The 22,853-nt window shown below is 40.7% G+C and overlaps 2 protein-coding genes across 2 annotated transcripts; both read left to right on the forward strand.

Moving 5' to 3' along the window:
* Positions 1 to 1,355: 1,355 nt before the first annotated feature.
* On the forward strand, positions 1,356 to 22,411 carry LOC106812522 (E3 ubiquitin-protein ligase RFWD3-like). Its single transcript, XM_014816418.1, has 13 exons — positions 1,356 to 1,480; positions 11,310 to 11,966; positions 14,480 to 14,623; positions 14,968 to 15,053; positions 15,222 to 15,324; positions 15,684 to 15,862; positions 16,464 to 16,665; positions 17,114 to 17,277; positions 18,980 to 19,183; positions 19,846 to 19,940; positions 20,174 to 20,265; positions 20,939 to 21,124; positions 21,503 to 22,411. The coding sequence occupies exons 2-13, from the start codon at positions 11,430 to 11,432 to the stop codon at positions 21,650 to 21,652; spliced, it is 2,142 nt and encodes a 713-aa protein (XP_014671904.1). The 5' UTR covers positions 1,356 to 1,480; positions 11,310 to 11,429; the 3' UTR covers positions 21,653 to 22,411.
* Positions 3,009 to 9,027, forward strand: LOC106812525 (abhydrolase domain-containing protein 4-like). Its single transcript, XM_014816422.1, has 4 exons — positions 3,009 to 3,187; positions 6,023 to 6,131; positions 6,685 to 6,871; positions 7,285 to 9,027. Exons 1-4 carry the CDS (start codon positions 3,139 to 3,141, stop codon positions 7,516 to 7,518), a joined length of 579 nt encoding a protein of 192 aa, XP_014671908.1. The 5' UTR covers positions 3,009 to 3,138; the 3' UTR covers positions 7,519 to 9,027.
* Positions 22,412 to 22,853: the final 442 nt, after the last annotated feature.

Consider the following 22,853-nt stretch of genomic DNA (forward strand, 5'->3'; position numbering starts at 1 on the left):
AAGAGAGAGAGAGAGAGAGAGAATTTTTTTTACCTGAACACAAACCGATTTGTTCGACAGATGTCATTATAATCTTCAAACAGCTATACAGCTATATAAGGGGCTATAAATTAAGCACCCCAATTTCGCTGCGAAATGTTTTTGTCGCGTGCCGATGAATATATACATAATAATCCATGGCTGTGATTCGTTGTTTATGAAGTGTCACGTGGCTATTTCCTGGAAACTATTCTAATTATTTTTGTCGTAACGATTGTTGCCGGACTATATCACGTACGTGCGTGTGCAGCAGCTCATTAGAAACAACAGTTTCTAATTGTCTAAAATGTCAAATGTTACGGTTAGTCCTTGTTACTGCAGTGCGGATGGGTCTTTACTTCTGCTTTCACATATAATATAACAAAATAATTATAACCTCGAGAATCAATGTTAATCCCGACCTGTGGTCTCGATCAACACTCGTTGCCTCAGTCTATGAAAGCTTTGTTTTCCTCGAAATCGGGTAATAATTGTATAATATTAAAAATTACCCAAATATAAGCTTATTTATTGTACTCATTTTTTGTCCAGGCCCAACTTACCGGCCGGCCCTAGTACCAACTTATACATAACACATTGGCGCGGACGTACGCGCGCGCGCTGACCCGCACACACACTCAACGCGTTCTGCGTACTATCCACGCGCTTGATTATTTTTATTTGTCAACGGAGAGAGAGCTCTTTGCAATTGTTAATTTTCGAAACTAGAATACTTGCTGCATTTTGCGGTGTGCGTGGCTCGTCCAATGTGCATTCCTGTGGTGGCCGGTGAATTTTTAAAATAAACCTACCTTAAATTTTCGCGTAAAATCTCATTGCAAAGTGACCATTTCATGTGTGCCCTGTGTGTGCCTGCATGGGAAAGTTTGTTCACAAAAAAAATTATGGAAGAATATTTGAGTTAACAACATAAAAGGTGTCACTTTCAACGTGAAATCAGAGGGTAGCATTGTGATTTATCCAAAAAAACTTGAGTAAATTTATTGGATTCTTTTCGTATGATTCTTTTCGGAAATGATTTCCTATCCTAATATCTGCAGCCGGCTGAAAGGAGTGGTAGGATATGTTTACTAGGCACTTCTAATTTTAACATATATTTTACGATATATTAAAGAATGATGCAAAAACCCTAAAAAGTGCCATAACCCTAACCCTAACCCTAACCCTGACCCTAATTAAATTTAAAATATATGTTAAAAATTAGAAGTGCCTAGTAAACATATCCTACCACCCCTTTCAGCCGACTGCCTAATATCTCAAATGACGTCACATATCGCCTGTTGATTTACGCGAGATCTCGCGTATGCACTCGCATAAAATGGCGGTAACTTCAAGCTCCTTACATGTATACGATACAGTGATACATTTTGAAGACACATGTACCTTTATTTAAATGTTGTGCGGCGACTAATTAGTATATCGTAATTTGATCTCGTAAAGAGTAAGTTAATAAATGATTCCTCTATTTTCGTTGTTTACATAGATAGATTTACATAGATTTTCTTCTGACTAGCCTCTAGGCTCTAAGTACTGTGACTGTCACTGTCAGGTCTCGACAATTTTCCATGTCACGGTGTTAAGGGTTGGTGGCTTGGATAGATTCTCTATACTCGTAGTATAGGGGCTGGTTTATCCAATTTTTGTCTAGTCTTGCCTCAAAGAACCTGACTGATTTTGCTGTTACTAGTACTACTAAATACTAATGTCATGGGGTAATGCTGGAAGCTTGTTCCACATTCCCACAAATCCACTGATCTATGTACAAATGAGTATTTCCTGATCTTCAATCTGTTTAGATCTTCTTATACTTTAGAAACAACTTTGTTTGTACGGCGACGAACCAGACCATAAAAATTAGAATTTATAAATAATATTGGATGTGGCTACGGGTACGGCTGCCGTATCTTAATGTCTCGAGGCTGGAGGTACGGCAGTCCATTCGCTTTCATACTTAACGAGACAAAGATGGGCTCATAGGGTCTATGGGGCCCAGGTTAGGCTACCGCCGGAACGAACCCTGGTAGTGGTAACTATCTGATATCATATGGTTAGGCCGATGAAAGTTGATTTCATGGTTCTCGTCAGGCATTGTTGAGATTTTGATGAGGGATTTAGATCAACATTCATCTTTCATCTACGAACTTAGTGAGGGTATCAGGTCTTGTACATATGCAAAATAAGATTAAAAAATGTCATAACTTCTTTGTTGACAGTTTTTACTCAAATTTTTACTGTTTGTCTTTCATACATGTAGTGCTGACTGTAGATTGTTGATTTTTTGAGGCGGGAATTTCATATGGGGACTTTTTGATGCGGGAATTTCGTCAGCGATGAGTGTTGAACTTTTTTGGTGCGGGAGTAAAATTTGATGCGGGCGCTGACGAGAACCATGACATCAACTTTCATCGGCCTTAAGGTTAGGGAGTAGGCGACCCTCTACTAGACTCGTTAGTAGAGTACTGAGTAGGCGAGGTACGGTCCGGCATATTAGATAGTACCAGGGTACGTTCCGGCAGTACCCTTGAGGACATAGACCCTCTCAGTCTCAGCCAAAGATGGCATAGTCAATTTAAGGGCAGATCTAGGATTTGAATATAGGGGAAGAAAGCAGGTGAGCAGATCAATACAATTGATGGTATGTACAAATTCAGTTAGCAGTGCAGTCTCGACATAACCATTTCTAGATTGCTACCCATGGGCTGTATGTTTGGGCAGATATTATCAGGAGTGAATAATAATAAATTATAATTAGATCTATTATTATTCACTCCTGATATTATCTTAGATAGACATTCTGTGTTGGATGGGTGTAATTCAAAAGGCTATTCACAGTTCCACCTGGATGTGTGTCAGCTCCCTGATCATTCGCCCATACTGTGGGGCACTGTCCCACCCTGTACAGCAGTGTCTGCAGATACTGAAGCTATGCTCTTAGTGTTCCTAGCTTTATATCGCTGTGTCTGTATGCTTTTTAGATATCCAAGTCGAGTGAAGCAGCTAATCCTAGCTGATCCGTGGGGTTTTCCTCAACGACCAACCACCAGCGATTTGAGCAGACGACCACGGGTGCCTGTGTGGATCCGAGCCATCGTGTTCCTCATGCAACCGTTTAACCCTCTAGCTATCCTCCGGGCAGCAGGACCATGGGGTATGCCTGCGCATGCTTTTGTTTCAGTATTAGTTTGAGTTCTCGTCATTTACCATTTTTAGTCGTTTATCTGTTTAGAACTCATGCCAAAAGCTACCACTCACTGTAAACATGAGGTTAATGGACTGGTGTCGAGTTAGACCTCATTAAATGAATGAATAGTAGGCCTAATGTTTTTAGCTCACCTTGACATCGTCAAGCTAAGAAACATCAAAGCGGGTATAGCGTCATCTACCGTCACAAATTGTGATTCATTTTGGTTTATAAATTATTATTGCAATATACAGATGGCAACCGTGTGCTACTGCCTAGAAAAACTCATACGAAGTAAACACTTCCATGCAACCAATTAACCTTTGACAAAAGTTGTGTTATGGGCAGGGAAACACCATTGTCACCTGGTATATAGCAGCTACGTGGAATAAGCGTATCCTCTCAATCTTACACGTTACACATTGGGAGCTCCACATTTAGGCAGTGCCTAAATCTGAATATTATAAAAACGTTAAATGGCGATCATTTAGGTGTAACACCATCACTCGCCCACATCTCAGAATTTCACATCTCAAACATTTATTTTCACATAAAAAATTACACCTAATTATCAAGAGTATATAATGGGAGTTCTCCCATATATACTCTTTGTTTCTATAATGTACGTCGATGGTTGCTCAATTAAAACTGACTTCTTCTCACTCACTCATTTGTGTCCTTTTTTGTGGTGAGTTACAGTGTCATTGACACTTTCATTTCATTGAGGGGATTAGGTCTGAAATGTAGGTTCTCTCAGGCATTCAGTCTAGAATTTATGGCTGCTGTGAGTACTTCTAAATTTCAGCATGCTATACGTGCATAAATTATTAATTTGTGTGGGTGCGGGCAACATGTTGCCTAGCATATAAATGTGTGCTGTGAGCTGACCATTAACAAAAATAGTTGTGCAGTCCCTGACAGTCACTGTTGGATCAGGTTTTGTGTCAAAGTGACAGTGCCTGACAACACGTAAATCTCAAAATCAAGTCCTTTAAGGACAATCGGGCAAGTTTATCCTGCCAGCTATTGATGATTAGATCATAAGAGCTAATAAAAAGTTCTTATTAGTAAGGCACAGCTGGCTGGTTCACAACACATTATCACGAGCGGCGACTATTACCGCATTCACACGGTAATGGTTTGGCTCGAGCTTAAAGGGCTAAATTTGGCTCGGGCCAGTTTAAGTCGGAGCATTGACACGTACGCAAGTGAATACTGTCAAATTCAAATTCAAATTCAAATTCAAATAAATTTTATTGCACAAATATCTCACAGATACTTTGGCAGTATGTCGAGAGATGGCGTTGTGTATGATTCAGTGTTTACTTCTGTTCCGAGTTCAATTATCAATCTTGAAAACATGCATCCTGATCAAATTTTTCAACATTTCATACTGTTTTGGAATTTATTTCGTCGAAGTACACGTTCGACACTCGCGGCATCTACCACTCTACCGATTTAGCTGGTGCTAAAATTTGGCTCGGGCCTAGTCAGACGTTTTCGATGGGACCAAATTGGCTCGTGCTAACTCGGCACGGCCCCGAAAAACCGTCTGTGTGAACGCTCGGCTCAAGCCAAATTTGGCGCGGGCGTAATTAGGCTCGAGCTAAAAACGTCCATGTGAACGCGCCTTATGAATCGACTGCTTACTATACTGGTTTTCGTGCCAAGGAAAAGAAAACACCACAGTTGGGGTATTCAATTCCCTCACTTCATTGTGGTATGACACAGATTCTAAAAATGGTCACATCTGTTTTGCATGAGTTTACTGTGATTGGTGTTCTTTAGTCCGGTGTCTTGTTTAAGGGTGATACATCTCTATGACCTTCAAACTTTAGCAATCTGAAAAATTCAACATAAATGCTTATTTTCATAACCTATGTATGAGGGTACTGTGTATGCCTACTGTGTATGCCTGCTGTAGTAGCGCAAACATGTAAGGTACATTTAGAAGTGCGAGTAGGGATGGATATACACCTTTAATCAGTGTTGTTTTGAGGTTATGTGGTTGTACTGTTTAGCTGGCTATTATCCTTATTAAGTGTTAAAGTGGAAAGTCCTTGATTACATATATCCTGCTAGTGACCGTAGTTGCAATACTATAACAACATGTCCTCAACTAACCAAAAATGTCTGGAAAAGTTGAGCTTCTTGAAACTTCATTGCCATGCTGTTTTGGTTATAAAGATATTGTAAGGCAACCCACCAAAAACTGCATACAAGTAAAAACAGTAGTTCTACGTAAGCATTAACAAAAAAGTGCCTACTACAAAACCACTATATAGTTATTTGTTATTCACATTAGTAATATAGATCTTATATTGTTTAAACAAATTTATCATTTTGTAATAAATTAATTCTGAATAATAAGTTACAGCTTATTGTATCATGAGATGGCACTATTAATAAAAGTCGTGATTGCTCGGTTGTGTGTGGATCATTGAAATTTTAATGCCACTGCTGTAGGTCTACTTCCTTAAACCTGTTAAGGATGGCTTATGATATGTTATGAATGAGACTCCAAATCTGTTTCTTTTTCTCACTTATTCCTCTATCTTATTCCACTTCAGAGTGATGTAGTTATCCATTTTCAACGTGATAAGTGTGCATGCTCTAACAAAAACTTTTTAGCATTAATGAACTATGAAAATCTGTCTCTGTATAAAACTAATTTAATAGCTCCACGTGTAGGAATTTTAGTGGCAAGATTCATGCCTGAAATGCGTAATTTTAAGTGGTTGATATTATAACATATGTAGTTATTGTAGCAATCTTCATTTCGTGGCTGTATTTACATTGCAGGTCCTTCTCTAATTCAGCGGATCAGACCTGATATGAAAGACAAGTTTAAAGATTTAGATGAAGGCGCTTTATATGATTATATCTATCACTGTAATGCTCAGGAGCCAAGGTGAGGTGTGGTGCAATTTACTGCTGACAGTAATCTGTCAGCATTATAACTAGATGATGAGTTCATGGTGTCTTATCCTCCCATCATGCCTAGTTAATTTTCATGGGGCTGTTACTGTTTTATGGTTGTGTGTTACCCGTACAGTTATGCTTGTGTGACTTTGTAACGTACTGACTATATAAAGAGGCATAAATCATCTTCAACAATTTGCAATGGAAAGAAATGAGAGGGTTTCTGGATGCTTTATTTGAAAATGTTTAAACCACCTTGGTCTTACTTGCTCTCAGAGATCATGATGAAAAGATCTCATGATGGGTTAACGAGCTAATATCAACCCGTGGATGTTTTGGTGAATTAGATCCACAACGCACAATTGAGGGAGGACATTTAGCATGGTTAATCTACATACCACAACCGTTATTCTATCACTTTTTATTTGTCTACGTTAAATATAATCAAGCGTCCATAATAGAAAAGAAAAAAGTGTATAGATTTTCTATTATGGTCTCTTGATATAATATACATGTAATGTTGTTAAAATGTTCTTTTTCAGCGGTGAAAGTGCATTTAGAGCACTGACGGTCTGCGTCGGCTGGGCAAAGAACCCGATGCTGCAGCGAATACAGGAAATCGACAGCAGAATTCCAATAACAATGATTTATGGGTCTCGGTCGTGGGTAGACAGTGAGAGCGGATGGGCTGTGAAGGACCTGAGAAAAGATTCAGTCGTCGATGTACACGTGAGTCATATGTTAAAACTTTAGTCTTCACTGAAGTTTGAAGTTTTTGTTCCTTCTCTTATCGTGTAGATTACTATTAATTTGTCTAGTAGGTGGTCTGCTTCCCAATAATTGGTCAAATATCAAAACCTTGATGCTCAGTTGAATATTAATGTCATTAATAAAAACGTGATTTTCTTGAGTGAAAATTATAAACTGTGCCAAGAGGTCAATACAGATTTATGTGGGCTAGGAAAGTTAAAAAATCAACATAAATTTAATGAATTTGGACAAAATCATGTTTTCTTATGTTTTACATCATGTCATTGGATCAAATACGATCTGGGATGATACTGGATCAATGTCATCTGTGCCTAAATCTCATGTGAGTGGCCAGGCATGCGACAAAACAGCTCACGTTTCTCTCTCGGCAGGTGGTGAAGGGTTCTGGACACCACGTCTACTCAGAGCAAGCGAGCGAGTTCAATACACTCGTGAGGCGCGCGTGTGACTTCGCCGACTCGCTAGCGCGACAGGAGGAGGAGGCGGGCGAGGCGCTGCGTCTCGACGGAGACGACGAGGCGTCGACGCGAGAGACGCTCGCTCGCAGCGTGAGCGTGCTCACGATGAAGGACAACCCACCGCGAGTCGGCGTCGTCCTCGACTAGCGCGAGCGATCGTCACGGCGATGATCCGCACGTTGGCATTCCTTGTCCCCCGCCTGCTGTCGAGTCTCTTGCGTTTCGGTCATCGCCTGAACAGAAAGGCGGCCGAATGTGTTAAGTTGTGCAAATTTTATTTTCTGTTATCTGAACGTTAATCTTAGTTCATAGTAATTTTACTATTGGGTTTGAGCCAAATGACACATGGTAATGGTATTACAACCAAAATGGGTAACGGTTACTTTTGCCAGTTTCTGCCGAATGCTATGAATTAATGACTAAATCCAAAGTTGTGGATCTATTTACTAAGTACATTCAAGTTCTAGTTTGATTTTTGAAGTATTATAGGAATATAGGTTGATGAGAGCACTAATTATATTATATAATGAGTAGTGCACAGGTTAAATGTCTTTGAATCTGCCGGATATGGTTTATGTGTATCCCTTTACAATATTCATCGCTAAACATGTTTGCAAGATATTCTACTTTCTACTGACACAGGTTGGCTTATTTATTCAATGTACTGTTGGGTATCTAGTTGCTGTCACCCAACAGACTTCTACCAGAAATCAACTTTATTGAATATGAAAAGCAGGGTTTAACAGACATATTATATGAAATGGGGGTATTCACTAAATTAAATATATAAACTGTTTACGTATATTGAGCTATGTCAGCAATGTTTAATGCAGGGTGTGAGAATATTCCTTTCTTACACAACCGGTCCGTGATGACACGTCACAGTTTTAACACAACATTTTGACCACTAAGTGTTATTTTTGTAGTAAAAATATTTTTAATTCTTGTGCCTGGATATGGTGTTTTTAAGTTGGATTTGGCAAGCAGTAGCGCCAATTTTCTATACAGGTATTGTCTCCCATAATTCTTGTTACAACACTAGCTAAAAAGATATTATATGGCAAAGGAAAATGTATTTATTATAATGTTTAACGACTAAGGTTATCTCTTATATAGACCTCTTTGTGCAGCATAGTGGTCGTGTAATCACGATATATTAGCTCTAAGCAAGTATTTAAATTATGAACAGCCAATTCTTGGTGTTATCAGTGCCTTTATGATAGTCATACGCACTGGCTTGATTTCCAAGTAATCTGATACAAAAATGTCAACTTATAATACGACACGTCTTGACATGGTATTTGTAAAATAGTACCACGATCCTTGCATATGTCATTTTATGCAACAGTTTTAAGCAAATCAAAACGTGCGTCACCGAAGGTGTTAATATTAGTAAACGTGATGTATGCCGTTTAGTTATTGCCAGTGCCTTTATATGGCGTTAGTGAAAACGAACACGTGATGTGTTCTAAATCTGCTGCGATTTATTTTGGTTTGGGGAATCATCATAAAACTGAATAGTCTGCCGTGCAAACTTTAATATTGAACTTTAGAATTGTGATTGTTAATAATTGTAAATATGGGTAGAAAATTTTTACATAGCTGTTGTAAAGTAATTAATTTATTGAAATAAAAGATATACTTATATTCCCCAGATTAAGATTATGATATTTTATTCAATGTATTGAGGTATATATTAGTTTATTCAAATTATAATTGCGCTTCTTGCAAAACACAATCGATGGGTGGGTATGATATATCATACTTAAATAATAAAGCTTCATAAATATCAAAAGGAGAATACCGATGTATAAAGCAGTGAGCTAAATGCGCTCCTTGAAACGAATGTTGGTTAGAAAGGTGATCGTCGTTCTAAGACGTCACCTAACAGTTGATACACGAGCGGTGAGCGTAAGATCGAGAGGGATATACACAGGCAGACAGCCGGACCAGCACACGTGGTTGCTCCTGGTTACTCCGATGTGGATGCACATCGCGAATGTGTGTGCGTTTACGTGGCTGTCAGCATGGTGGTTCGATTTCAATGAATACACTGATATACCATTGGAGGACGGGCCAAGAAAGAGCTAGGGGTGGGACGGGTGGAGTTCCATTCCTGGTGTCCCAAATGAAGCCAGTTTCCAATCTTTCTGTTCCTTCTAGCTGGGATAGTGTAATATTCTCACAGTTACTGTTTATCTTCCTCAGCTACCTCACTGTCATAACTCATCAATAAGCTGCTGGTCATTTGCAGATGTTCAGAAGGTCGACCATGATTGGCGACATTCCTGTCTGTTGTGTTTTCTTCCGCCGACTGTATTTCATTTGCTGTATTTTGGATTGATTGCTCTTATTGTCTGTAACAATTGGGGTGACCATTTAAAATTTGTGGATAGAGGTAAATTCTCGATCACAATTTCGGATAAACATACACCAAGTCTCCATTTCTCATCATGCCCGACGGGCCCTGCCTGCTAGTCTGTTTGCTTTTTTTCAATATTCCTCTCCATGATACCGCGTTATTCTTGTAGTTATATTCGTTCTGTACTTTAATTCTGGTGTTCCACAGCACTGCGTCTACAGGGCTTCTATTTTTATAGATATTTATGACGAGCGAGCGAAGCACTAATGAGAATTTGAATACGAACTGATACATCAATCATAGAAAAGTTCTATCCAAAATAGAAGCTTGTTTACTGCTGATAATTTTTTTCCGTCTAGGACCGCACAGTCACCAGGGAGAGATACCCCATCATTACTGGTGGATGCAGAGGCAGAAGGTAGATATTGTAGGCAGTCACGCTCGCGCACGCACGCACATGCACACACACACATAACCCTAACCCTAACGCCAAAAAGGGGCTTCAACGAACGACGGCTGCCGTACCTCCAGCCACTGCGAATAATATTATAGTTAGATAATTTTAGTTGGTAATTTTTTTATTTTAGTAACCATAGTTATCTATATTAATTATTATTTTTATGAACCAGACCGACAGACACTGACTAAAGGCCAAGACACACTGCAGCGACAACGACCGACCGTAACGACAAACGACAACAGTCGTGGCGACTGGCGCAGCCACACTGCAGCGACAACGACCGACCGTAACGACAAACGACTTTTCAGAAAATTAGAAACTATTGTTTCCTATGAGCCATTGTACACTGACGCGACGACGACCGACGACCTTGTCTCTACGATGTTCCTATGCCGAGATCTAAAGCGATAAAAATCGAGTACTTCTAGGTAATCCTAGCACCATATCACCCAGTAACACGCCTCTCCCGCGTTTAGTGACTGCTAATGTTGCTTCCGGTCGCCGCTTGGAGCGCTGACTCGTTACGTCATAAGTTTAAGACTCGTTAAGTTTTACATGCAATGTTCGTGGATCAACAACGACAATAGAAAATGGCGCAGTAGGTGTCTACTCAAAGTCCCTTGCGCTTTGTTCATTCATCCATATGATTCATCTCATTTATCAATAAACGACGGAAACATACGAGCTTTGTCGAAGCAACATTAGCAGTCACTAAACGCGGGAGAGGCGCGAGTACCTAGAAGTACTAGATTTTTATCGCTTTATATCTCGGCATAGGAACATCGTAGAGACAAGCGGTTGATCTTATATTGGCTAGCTATGACTCCTGCATAATATTCCGGTAGAGAAGTATCAAAATAAGGTAAAACGAATTGCTGAAACGACACCATGGTTTTCCTATTTCAGCGTTGTACGCTCTGGGGTTAATGGGCTCTTGAATATATATATATTAGTCAGAAATAGCTAAACGAGCCAGGTCAAACAGAGGTCAGGGGAACATAGACCTTATCTGCCTTAGTTTAGCACCCCGGATTAGTTTAGTGCATATACGAAAAACACATTGCGGGGTCCCAAAATATCATTGACATTGATCCGTATATTTTTTTTTTACTTTAGTGAAATAGACTGCAGTGAAAATGAAGTGATGTCTGAACACAAAATATGAATTATAGACTGGCATCAGGTCAAATACACGTGGAAACATAACGCAGTCATCTAAGTGGTGTCACTGTGAGCATGAGCAATGTGCAGAACCGGGAAAGGACTAGATATTCGCTGCGATCAACACAGCGCGTTCAACAGCAGCAAGTAGCGAGTGGCAGTGTCGTGACTCGGACACGCCGTCGAGCGCGTGGAATGGAGGCGAGCGTGTCACAGGCTCAGACGCGGGGACGTCGCACTAGATCACAGGCTGGCCTAGACGGCGGCAGCAGCAGCGACGTGTACGACGTCACATCTCGTTCAGCAGTCCAGATTGATGAGAGCGACAACGATGATGAAACAATCAGCCTGGTCAGCTCGCAGAGTTCAACGGGACGGTCGTTGCGATCATCTCAAGGCAACCCGTCGGATCCTCAGTCTCCAGAGCGGACTAGTGAGAGAACTGCTAGCAGAAGCTCTGCATCTCGTAGGCAACCAATAGGGGTTAATGATGGCGACGGTAATGCTTCATTGCTGGCCGTTGTTACTGCCGATGACCAAAGTCTACAACAAGAGCCTAATACAGGTGTTGCATCATCGACACGCTCCCACGTGCCTGTAGCACCTGAACAGGTATTGTATTATGTTCCACATATAGGGACAGTGATTTTTCCGTTTCAAAAAATTGCCTTTTCCGTTTGGGAAAATCATGAATTCTGTTTCAAAAGTAAAGGAAAAATGGAAATTCCGTTTTGCCATAGAGATTGTACACACCAAAAAATGCAAAATTCCGTTTGCATATATTTGCATGAAAAAAAAGGTATTTGGTACAACCTTTGAAACCGAAACACAGGGCTACCAAAAGTCGTAATTGGAGGTCCATTCGCTTTCTGAAACTTGTCTGAACAGATCATTACCAATGTTATTCTCGACGGGTTTTTTGTGATTTTATTGAAATTTCCATGTTGTTAATACATTAAATTGCGTTTTTCCGCATTTTTCTGTTTGAAAACATCTTTTCCGTGTTTTCCGCAATCGCGGAAATTCACTGTCCCTACACATAGTCCAAATTACCCCAGGAGTATCTCTGAATCAAGTATTTTGAATCAGGTGCAGTGTTTGACACTCGGACCAGTCGAAGTTTATTTCTTCTGGCCCAAAATGAAAAGTGGTAGCCCAATTATTAGTTATTAGGGATTCACAGATTATTAGGGAGAGTAGGCGCGATGCGACCGGAACCGCGTCATAATGATGGCAGGCGACTACGTGAAGTACACGCGGGGAGAGGAACACACATACCTAGAATTTATTAACTGTCGTTTGCACTGCGGCGATTAAACTCGGAGCAGGAGAGCATTGGCTGTAAATAGTTTTCTACTCATTATCGTGCATTTCAGTGAGCTTTTTTTAGCCTTATTGTGGCATTCAGTGTTCTTTATTGATGCCTTTGGAATGGATTTCGGTGTTACTTAGTGTCTTTCGGTGTATTTTTGGTGTGTTAAGAGGCATTTCGTCATTTTTTACCCTGCCTTTTGTGCCTTTCAGTGTTTAATTAGACAGCATATTATGGTAAATTACCAAAAGGCACCGAAACGCAGAAAAATCTACCGAAACGCATTGAAAGATAATGAAAAATTCAATGAAAGATACGGAGAAATCAGAAAAAATAACATATATAGTTTCTATACGTAAATCGGGGTAAATACATTAAAAACGCATTATTTTATTGAAAATCCCCATATTTCCTTGTAAAACATCCAAGAGATGGCGCTGTGGCATGTAAACATTGGCTCCGAATTAAAGGGAGAGTTTACTCTAGGTTCTAGGGTTATTTTCAGCTAATTTAGGTTATAATTACGCTACATAAAAAGTTTCATGGTTCAATCATCATTCGAAATATTTTTTTTTAAATGTTTTAAAACCAACGACTACAGTTTGATTACAATGACGGTGGCGCCACTCAAAGCGCACGATCTGATAAGTTGCGCAAAACCACTTTCCAGCCAAGGGCTACAGACCGAGGGTGTTTCTTATTTATTCATTTAAAAGCAAAAGGATTGTAATATCTTATATAATAAACGACATATAGTTTCAGTTATAATATGGATAAATTTGCCCTAAAATGAATATCGTTCGGTTAAATAGCATCTATGTATAAATATAATTGCACTTTTGTGATTAGCCCTCGGTCTGTAACGTGCAAAATAAATTGTCAAATACGCAACTTTTTCGGGGTGGCAGCATGGTCAGTGGGGGTTTTTCGATCTGGTACCTGACACCCCAGGGATCAGATATCTATTTGCCGGTATTGCTATGAGGTGGTTTACAACCTTATACATCACTACACTCGAGTTAAAGCGTCTACGATACATAATTAAGTTGTTGCCAGCCGAGTTGGTCCTTAAGAGCTGACGTACTGCTATATCGTCCATAGGTGATTGTAACAAATCTTGCAGATCTGTTTTGTATCATTTCTAGCTTATATTTGTATTTCTCTTGGTGTGGGTCCCACACTGATGAGCAGTAATCCAGGCTTGGTAGTACTGTACACGAGTTTTGTACGCTCTTCCTTCATATAGCGCCTTTCGTTGTTTTTTAGGTGCCATTCGGTAATTAGACGGACCATGTTTTGCGCTGTGTTAACGCCGAACAGAAATTGTACTTGCCCAAAGATTTTATTTTGGGCCTGTAATATTTTGTTTTTGGTATTTTTTAATCGCCCAGCAGAGGTTTTAGTCGCCATTGGCGACCGGGCGACCGGCTGTGTCGAGCACTGCAGGTGATGTATTTTAATGAGTACCAGGACCTGTAATGTTTTTAACAAGCTCTTAGCACTGAGCTCAGTTGATAAGACAACAGGAAACATGCTTATAGAACCAAATTGGATTCAATTAAAGAAATTATCTGGCAGTGGCATCTCATTTAAAATGTACACATACTATGTTCTATGACATACATATATATATATATTCTAATCGACTTTCAAAAGTGGACTTTGAAACCAATTTGTTTGCAAGTACTTGTTAGCAAGTACTTGCAAGCACGTGGCAAGTACGTAGCAAGTACTTGCAAGCATTTGTTAGCAATGGTGTTTCACCTGTCTGCATTGGGTGAATTGACTATTGTGTAAAATTATTTCCTTGCAGGCTACTGAAAACATGCAAGACAATCCAGTGGTAACAGAAACGGCTAATTCGATACATGCTGATCAAAGTTCTAAGGATTTCCGTTTGCCAGCAAAAAGAAGCAAGGTTAATCTGACGGACTCTCTGACGGATGAAGAAGGCGAGGTAAACATTGTAAAATTCAGCCATTTATGGTGTTGTTCCTGTAGATTTGTACTGTACATAGATTGTCTCCAGAAATATTGTTTCTTCTGGAAACATTTTAGTGTGATGCTTATCATGGTTTCCAATAACTTTTGCCCACAGATGTTTTGTCACAAATTATGTATGTATAGCTGATACATTTGTATGTTAGCTTATTATGTAAGTAACTGCTCATCACACATGTATACATACATGCACACGACCACACATGCATGCATGCGTGCACACACAGACGCACATTTGTGATTTTAGCCAACTACATGGTCTTTCAATTTCCTAATCAATGTTCTCTGCTTAATTCACAGATGTGTACAATATGTTTTGAGCATTGGAATAATTCCGGAGAGCACAGAATAGCCTCCTTGAAGTGTGGCCATCTATTTGGAAAGAGGTATGTGATTGGAGAGGAACAATAAATAACAATCAAATTTAAATTCTAGCAAGAATGTGGGCTTATTGTGTAGTATAAGCTTACAAAATCAGTATTCAAATGCTTAAATGATCTTGTTAATTTTACACCTACCATATACCTAAACATTGTTATTGCTTTGATTTTTAGTTGTATTTTAAAGTGGCTAAGTGGACAGGGAACCAAGTGCCCTCAATGTAATGCAAAGGCAAGAAAAGCCGATGTACGGGTAATCTACACAAAAACTCTAAAAGTAAGTAATAAATACAAAATGTACCAAATTGATTCCCACTCTATGTTATATTTTCAGTTCTGTGTTATAAAACATTTGAGTTTAAAAACATTCAATATAGTGATTTGTAAGTGATTTGTAAGTGATTAGTAAAAGAGATTTTCAATGTGTGTGAGACAGTGTATTATTTATGCTATATGAAAGATATGTTGCCAATCATTTAACAATCGATACTGTCATTAGTTTTGGAGATGTCGTCCAATTGCAGAACCTTAGTATTCCTTACAGAAGTATGAGACTATTGTTTGGTTGGTTTCATGGTGGCGATAAGGATTTGTAAAAGTGAAAACAACCGTTCTTGGTTAAAAACACATTGATAGGCTGTCGACACGACAGAGAGAGACAGAGCATTGAGCGAGCTAGTGACTGAAAGGGAGCAGCACCGGAAGGTAGAGCTAGATCTGGCCACGGCTCGGCTGCACTGCCAGCTCATGTCCGAAGAATGTCGTACACTGAGGCATGATCTAACAGCTGCCACAGCTGAGTTGGAAAAATACAGGTGGGAACAAAATTTAGCTGTTACTCTCCATAGTACTTGAGTGGGAAGGCCTTATCTATCCCATTGCATGTTTATCAGTATTTACACACTATGCATCAGGCAGTAGCAAAGCATGTAGTTCCTGGAATTCAGCGTCGATGCCAGTTCAAAATTTGTTCTATAAACTAATATAATAAGATTAGATAGTATCAGTGTTCTGAATTCATGGTAGTCCAGTGCGATTGGATTTCCTCACAGCTGTGTAGGTGGCAGCCAGTTTTTACTGTTACGCTTACTATGAAAAAGAAATTTATATGACAGAAAGCAGCATGCACAATATTTTTAATTGTGACATTGAAGGTAAGAATGAGTTAAGTTAAACCTAAAATATCAAAAAATGTCATAATTTGTCTGGACAAACAGCTAGAGCCTAGTGGATTTTAGGTTGTTCCTTGAACTTTTTTTTACATCTACATAGTTAAACTTAAACAAAATACAAATGCACAGTAATGGTGTTATTATGTAAGAGCATAAAGCTATTATACAGGAGTCTGTATCCATACAACACACATCACACTCCACATGGCTGGGTTTGCATCAAATTTTAATCTCCTTTGCATAGATCAGGGAAGCAACCCATGGATCGGCAACCTCTAGGGAATCTGACAATGGGAGAAGGCAAGACTTCAGCGTTCTCTTTGCTGAAGACACTGCAGCTGTGTGAGGCGGGCTGCCGGGTGTTGGCTTCATGCAACAGCATGAACATGCTGGCTGTGTCCCAGCCCTCCAACTCCGTTCTCTTTCCTGGGTTCGGTGTGAAAAAGGTAAAACCATCGAAATGGATTGTATCCCGTGTGCATTTGAGTGTTGTTTTGCCAGGAGATTTTGTAATTGTTCCTACGCCCCTTTCCATCCAATTGTTCCTGTGACAACTAGCAACGCCATTGTTTCTTGATGGTCTTTGTTGGTGAAAGACGTCGCCATTGTTCTTGTCAATTTTTTTCATGTCATCATATTCTTGTAGCAGACCTAACTGTTGCATGTCAGAGTGATAGAACTGAGCACAAGCCCAGTATAGCACGTGTAGGACTGAGATGATATTTTAATTACAATGCTTTGATATATTCATAATATTGTTTCTTTAATTTGATATGGCATATGCTATGAAAGTTGGTGGAATTGATGGTTAGAGAATGAAAAAATCGTATGGATACATGTAAAGGAAAGTGAATACATGACATCAGTACTATTGAACTGTACCATTTTTTTCAGATTTGCACACTGGAATTCAAGACGCGGGAATATGTGGCAGTGCACAGTAAGATGATACGCGACATCGCATTTAATCCAAGTTCACCAGATGGCCTCATGCTTAGTGCCAGTGTTGATAAGACTGTAAAAGTGACAAGCCTGCTCAGTAATACAATCGTTCAAAAGTGAGTGGTCATCTGCAATAATCTCTGCTTACATTCTATCAGCATATTTCACAGAAAATTTGGTTAGTATACTTTGTGTCAAGATTTCCTGTTAACTCTATCATTGGCCGAGCGGTCGCTAGCGAACCAGGCCGTCTCACTTTACTTTGACACACATTTCATGTGATTTGTTTATTTACAGTTCAAATCGTTTTGGCTTTTCGCTAGATGCTGGTAGTTTTTGGCTGGCCTGTCTGCCAATAGCTAGAATGTCATTTAGAATTTATCCGAGACAAACCGTGAGTGTCAGTTTCATGCGAAAGATAACTTGTAGCGCCATCTAGAAACGACAGCGTCAAGCTATTACCTGAAGATGTCAAACTGCAGGATAGCGACACCCCCTCCCCCTTTTCCGTCTCGCATGTAGTGACCTGATTATAAGACGGCAGCGCGCTGTAACAATATATAAAATTTTGCACAAGGGAGAGATAGTGATCCGCTAGGGGACGGCTCTGATTGGCTAATTTGGTCTCTTATTTAATTTTATTATTTTTGGCTAATTTTGTTTTATTTTAGAATTAGGGTTAGGGTTAGGGTTAACTGATTTCTATGTCCACAACACACTAATAATGCACCATCTAGCGGATCACTATCTCTCCCCTGAGACCTACTACAATAAATATATAATATCACCAACAATGTTTTGTAATCAAACATATGAACATACTGTTCAAGCACCACCTCTAGGTAAGCTGCAGGTATAAAAAATAGAAGGCCTCTCACACGTGGTGAAGTAATAAAGCTACCACACCTATGAATAGTGTTCCTGTTTCAATTACATGAGTTTGCAACACGCGCGTCTTTCAGGTAGATGCCGATTGATAACTTGTAGCGCCATCTAGAAACGACAGCGTCAAACTATTACCCGAAGAGGTCAAACTGGAGGATAGTGACACGCCAGGGCTCGAATTAAGCGACGAGAAGGGCAAGGCAATTTTCTTAGGGCATGTGAAATATCACCTTAAATTTTCTTTAAAATGGAAGGGCAGAGGCAATTTTAAAAAGGCACCAAGGCAACTCTCAAAATTTGAGAAGGGCACCAAGGCACTTTTGTAAAATAAAGGAAAACTCATAACAAATTAGTACATCAACATCGTCTTGCTTTTAATGTACAAAACAATATGCCCCCATGTAAGCTTACACCATAACACCGACCCCTGTACCCCCTCTGCTAATTGAAGTACAGTAACAAGAAATTTTACATGCCCGCTATCAGGAGCGAATAATTATCCGATGCTGTTATTATTCCCTCCTGCGACTGGTGATCGGTTTCAAGCTCATCATTGCAACTACAGCACGCATGCGCACGTGTTATGTTGACTCGACTAACAACGAAACTAGGGCAGTAGATTAAAGGGCACCGACGGCAATTACACAAAAGGGCAAGGCAGGTGACTGCCGTCGGTCGGGTTGGATTTTCAGGGGCAGTACGGCAATTGATAGGGGCACCGACGGCAATTGCCGTCGGTGCCGTCGGTTAATTCGAGCCCTGTGACACGCCCCTCCCCCTCTTCTGTCTTGCTCGTGGTGACCCGATTATAAGAAGGCAGCCCGCTCTAACAATATATATAATGTCACTAACAATGTTATGTAACTCGCCCTTTCCCGTCGTCCGTCTCGCTCGTGGTGACCCGTTTATGAGCCGGCAGCGCGCGTCTTTCAGCTACGATGCCGAGATGCCCGTGTGGAGCTGCTGCTGGAGCGCGGACGTGGCGACGTCGTTCTACGCGGGGCTGCAGAACGGCACGGTGCTCGTGTACGACACGCGCAACACGCGCACGCACTGCGAGCAGCTGAACACCGCCAGCAGCCGCTCGCCCGTCGTCTCCCTGCAGTACGTGCCCAGCCACCCGTCGGACGACTTCAGGTAGGTAGGCTTTGCGCGGGTGTGGGCCGACTTCAGGTAGGGGGCGGTGCAGGGGCGTGGCCGTGTGGGCGTGGCCAACTTTAGGTAGGGGGCGTTGCGGGTGCGTGGTCACGCAAGTTTGGGACGACTTCAGGTAGGGGGCGGAGCGTGGGCGTGGTCGGGCGGGTGTGGAACGACTTCAGGTAGGGGGCGATGCGTGGGCGTGGTCGGGCGGGTGTGGGACGACTTCAGGTAGGGGGCGATGCGTGGGCGTGGTCGGGCGGGTGTGGGACGACTTCAGGTAGGGGGCATCATGGGGGCGTGGTCACGCGGGTGTGGGACGACTTCAGGTAGGGGGCGTCATGGAGGCGTGGTCCTGCGGGTGTGGGTAGACTTCAGGTAGGGGGCGATGTGTGGGCGTGGTCAGGTGGGTGTGGGACGACTTCAGGTAGGGGGCGTTGCGGTGGCTTGGTCGCGCAGGTGTGGGCTGACTTCAGGTAGAGGGCGATGCGGGGTCATGGCCGCGCAAGTGCAGGAAAATGGTGAAGCATTTGATTCGCTTACAACCGGTTCGATACGAGTTTTATTGATGTCAGAGAAAGTATACTCAACATGAGGAACGAGTATACATGTCTATAATTAATTTAATATTTGATAGCTAAACTCAAGTTTAATTTACATAGGCAAGGCGGACTTTTGGTGGGTCAGCTGAACAAATACTACTTTTATGAGAATCGACCGAATGGTATATATCGACCACATGTACTTCCTATGGATGGTGAGTACTAACATTTTCATATGTTATTTCAAGGAGTAATAATTTTATTAACTTCTATATATAAAATCATAATAAATTACTGTAGTCCTGTAAACAGATCATATGCTGTGTATAGTATCATGGTAAAGAGTAGAGGTTTCTACTTAGTTATATATATATGCATTATAAATATGCACGCACGCACACACGCACGCACACACACATATATATTAGATCTTACTGCTATTTTACAGGAAATCTTACATGTATGTGCTTTCAACATTCTACGAGGAATTTCCTGGCATCATTTAGGCCCAGTGCCAATCGGCCAACAGTCAGGCATGTGGTATGTACAGAAATATTTCTTCAAAACTACCAAGCAAAAACAGAAACTTGCATCTCATTCAATTGTTTGAACGTTAACAATATTTCACTGTTGAATGGTACATCTACAGTACTAGGAGAGCAAATTAAACATGTAATTAATTTTCTTTAAAACGGTAGTGTACAAACGTGAGCTTTTTGCTAGACTTGTTGATGGAAGAAAATATCTGTAAACTGCCAATAGGGGTGTGATTCGGAATGGCAGAATAATTACATGCCCAAACTCATTTTGCACGCAGAGAGGGCTATATATTCTAGAGCCTGGATATAGAGTACTTGTACATGTTGAAATAATGGGGAAACAACTCTGCTTAATACTGATCATTCTAGTCTTGAAAACCAAAGAAAAACTAAATAGGGACCAGCTTAATTCGACACTGGACATCAGTTAGCCACTTTGACATAATTTTGCTCCAGTTCCGACTAATATATAGGTTAATCCAGAGCCATGGATGGATGTGGCTCCATATCTCTTGTATATGGCTCTGAGTTGACCCACGCCCAGTAGCGCCAACCTTGACTGACCGCCACTACTAACACGGGGATTCAATTAACGTATAACACCCGCCTGTAAAAAGTCACGTTTCGTGTCATTCGCCGAGTGTTGGTCAGACGTTTGCATTCTCTTGCAATAGCTGTGCGAGTTGGCTGCTAACAACGTGAGCGAGGATGTGTCGGTGGTCGACACGGTCGTCACCTGCCATCCCGTGCAAGTGTTCACCGCGGGCACGTCACAGAAGATGCTGACTAGGTCCTGCCTCGTCGACATTCCCACGGAGAAGAGACTGTTCGCGTGCGCCGGCGACGAGTCGTCCTTGTCGGTGAGTTGCGTTGCGCGTAATAAAATCGCTAAAACATGTAAAAGGGGGTAAAGAGTTTGTGATTATCTCACATTTCTAAATGTTTACTCACACTGCAAAAAATAATTTGGGTCTCATTAAAAATAGTATTGACGCTGTATTTTCGTTAACAAGAATTACATGTATAGTATTATACACTGACGTGCACACTCACGAGTTCCTTTACTGTTACAATATTAGGTCAGGTGTATAATTTCGTTACCAAAAAAATATTTAGTTCAAGCACTCATCCGAATAAGTACGTATCTATTTAGTTAATGTGTAATAATATATGGCTGATAATTGCCATGAAAACTATGTGCAACGGTCTCCACTAACTGAAGACTGATGATACTTCAGACTCAGGTGTGGGACACTGCCACGGGCAGAGTGTTGTCCAAGTTACCGTCCAACCTGCCAGTCATCGACGTTTGTCCTGTTGAGACACTGGACGGCTGTCACCTGGCTGCATTGACAGACAAGTATCTGCAAATATACAAGTGGACATGATGTCAATGCACTTTTGTAAATGCAGTGTTGACAATCCATGTTACTAATGCTCAAGACTGTAGCCTAATAGGGATTCATTTAGGCTTGCCTTGCCTGTTTTCACCGACTGTGCACATCTTATTGAGTACTCGTGTCATGCCTACTGATGTACTATGATAGTGTTGTCACTGTCGCTTTTTCAGATTTTTCAGATGACTAATATTCCAAAGTTTCCATGTCGAGTTTACAATATCTGATATTTTATTCGTGTGACATGCCAGATTTATCCCCGTACACCATACTTGCCCACTGAATAGAAAGTATATTAGAAAAATTTGGCTATTTTTACAAGCAGTCGCGAAAAACAGATTGTATAAATGTACTAAATACAAACGTAGTGCATATTATATCTAACAACCATGCATGATTTGGAAATAGAATACCTTGTAAGAAAAATGTGAAAAAACGTGGAACGATGGAGAGTAGTTAATTAACCTAGCTGAGCATTAATTGAATTCGAGCATTAATAAATGTGAATAACTTTTAATATTAATTAATTTAATAATAATAATTATGTTAATGTTGCACTGTTTTATGTATTGTAATTTGTATATGCTCTAACAGAAGGATTGTTGAAATTGCTCCGCACACTCACTGTAAAAATGCATAGTCTCTCTACACGAAAGTGGATACGTAGCTGTCGTGTAAGCTGAGTCATAATATTGTTTACTCTGTAAAGCCTATACTATAAGTAAATAAACTATTATTTAAACCATGTTCTCTGCTGCATTGTTTGTAATAAATGCCCGATAACCAATGCGTGTGTGCGTACGTGCGTGCGTGCGTACGTGCGTGCGTGCGCGTGTGTGCTGTGTGTTTTTGCGCGCGTGTGCGTGTTCCTGCGTGTGTGTGTGCGCGCGCCCGTACTCACACGTAGGTTACACGTATTTGTTTTTTTTGCGTAATTATTCCGCTTATGAACCTATCAGTTACACATCTGGAGGTCTGCTTTCGCGCGCCGGCAGCAGTAGTGACAGTTAGACTGACAGTAGTTATATATATCGTTGACGGAATGATGTCTGCACGTAAATTATGGTCTTGCTATTTTTGTAAACGTGAATGTTTTAATGTTTTGTAGCCTATATCCAAGTCTGTCAGTCGGTCTGTCGGTCTGTCCGTCTCTCTCTCTCTCTCTCTCTCTCTCTCTCTCTCTCTCTCTCTC

The sequence above is a fragment of the Priapulus caudatus genome, unplaced genomic scaffold (assembly GCF_000485595.1).
Source record: "Priapulus caudatus unplaced genomic scaffold, Priapulus_caudatus-5.0.1 Scaffold656, whole genome shotgun sequence".
In the NCBI taxonomy this organism is placed as follows: domain Eukaryota; kingdom Metazoa; phylum Priapulida; class Priapulimorpha; order Priapulimorphida; family Priapulidae; genus Priapulus; species Priapulus caudatus.

Bases quoted from the DNA above. Each gene is read 5' to 3' on its own strand.
- LOC106812525 (XM_014816422.1), top strand. From the start codon at position 3,139: ATGCAACCGTTTAACCCTCTAGCTATCCTCCGGGCAGCAGGACCATGG. The intron at 3,188-6,022 runs GTATGCCTGCGC...TTTACATTGCAG, and splicing joins CCGGGCAGCAGGACCATGGG to GTCCTTCTCTAATTCAGCGG. The intron at 6,872-7,284 runs GTGAGTCATATG...CTCTCTCGGCAG, and splicing joins ATTCAGTCGTCGATGTACAC to GTGGTGAAGGGTTCTGGACA.
- LOC106812522 (XM_014816418.1), top strand. From the start codon at position 11,430: ATGAGCAATGTGCAGAACCGGGAAAGGACTAGATATTCGCTGCGATCA. The intron at 17,278-18,979 runs GTGAGTGGTCAT...CGCGTCTTTCAG, and splicing joins AGTAATACAATCGTTCAAAA to CTACGATGCCGAGATGCCCG. The intron at 20,266-20,938 runs GTATGTACAGAA...CTCTTGCAATAG, and splicing joins GGCCAACAGTCAGGCATGTG to CTGTGCGAGTTGGCTGCTAA.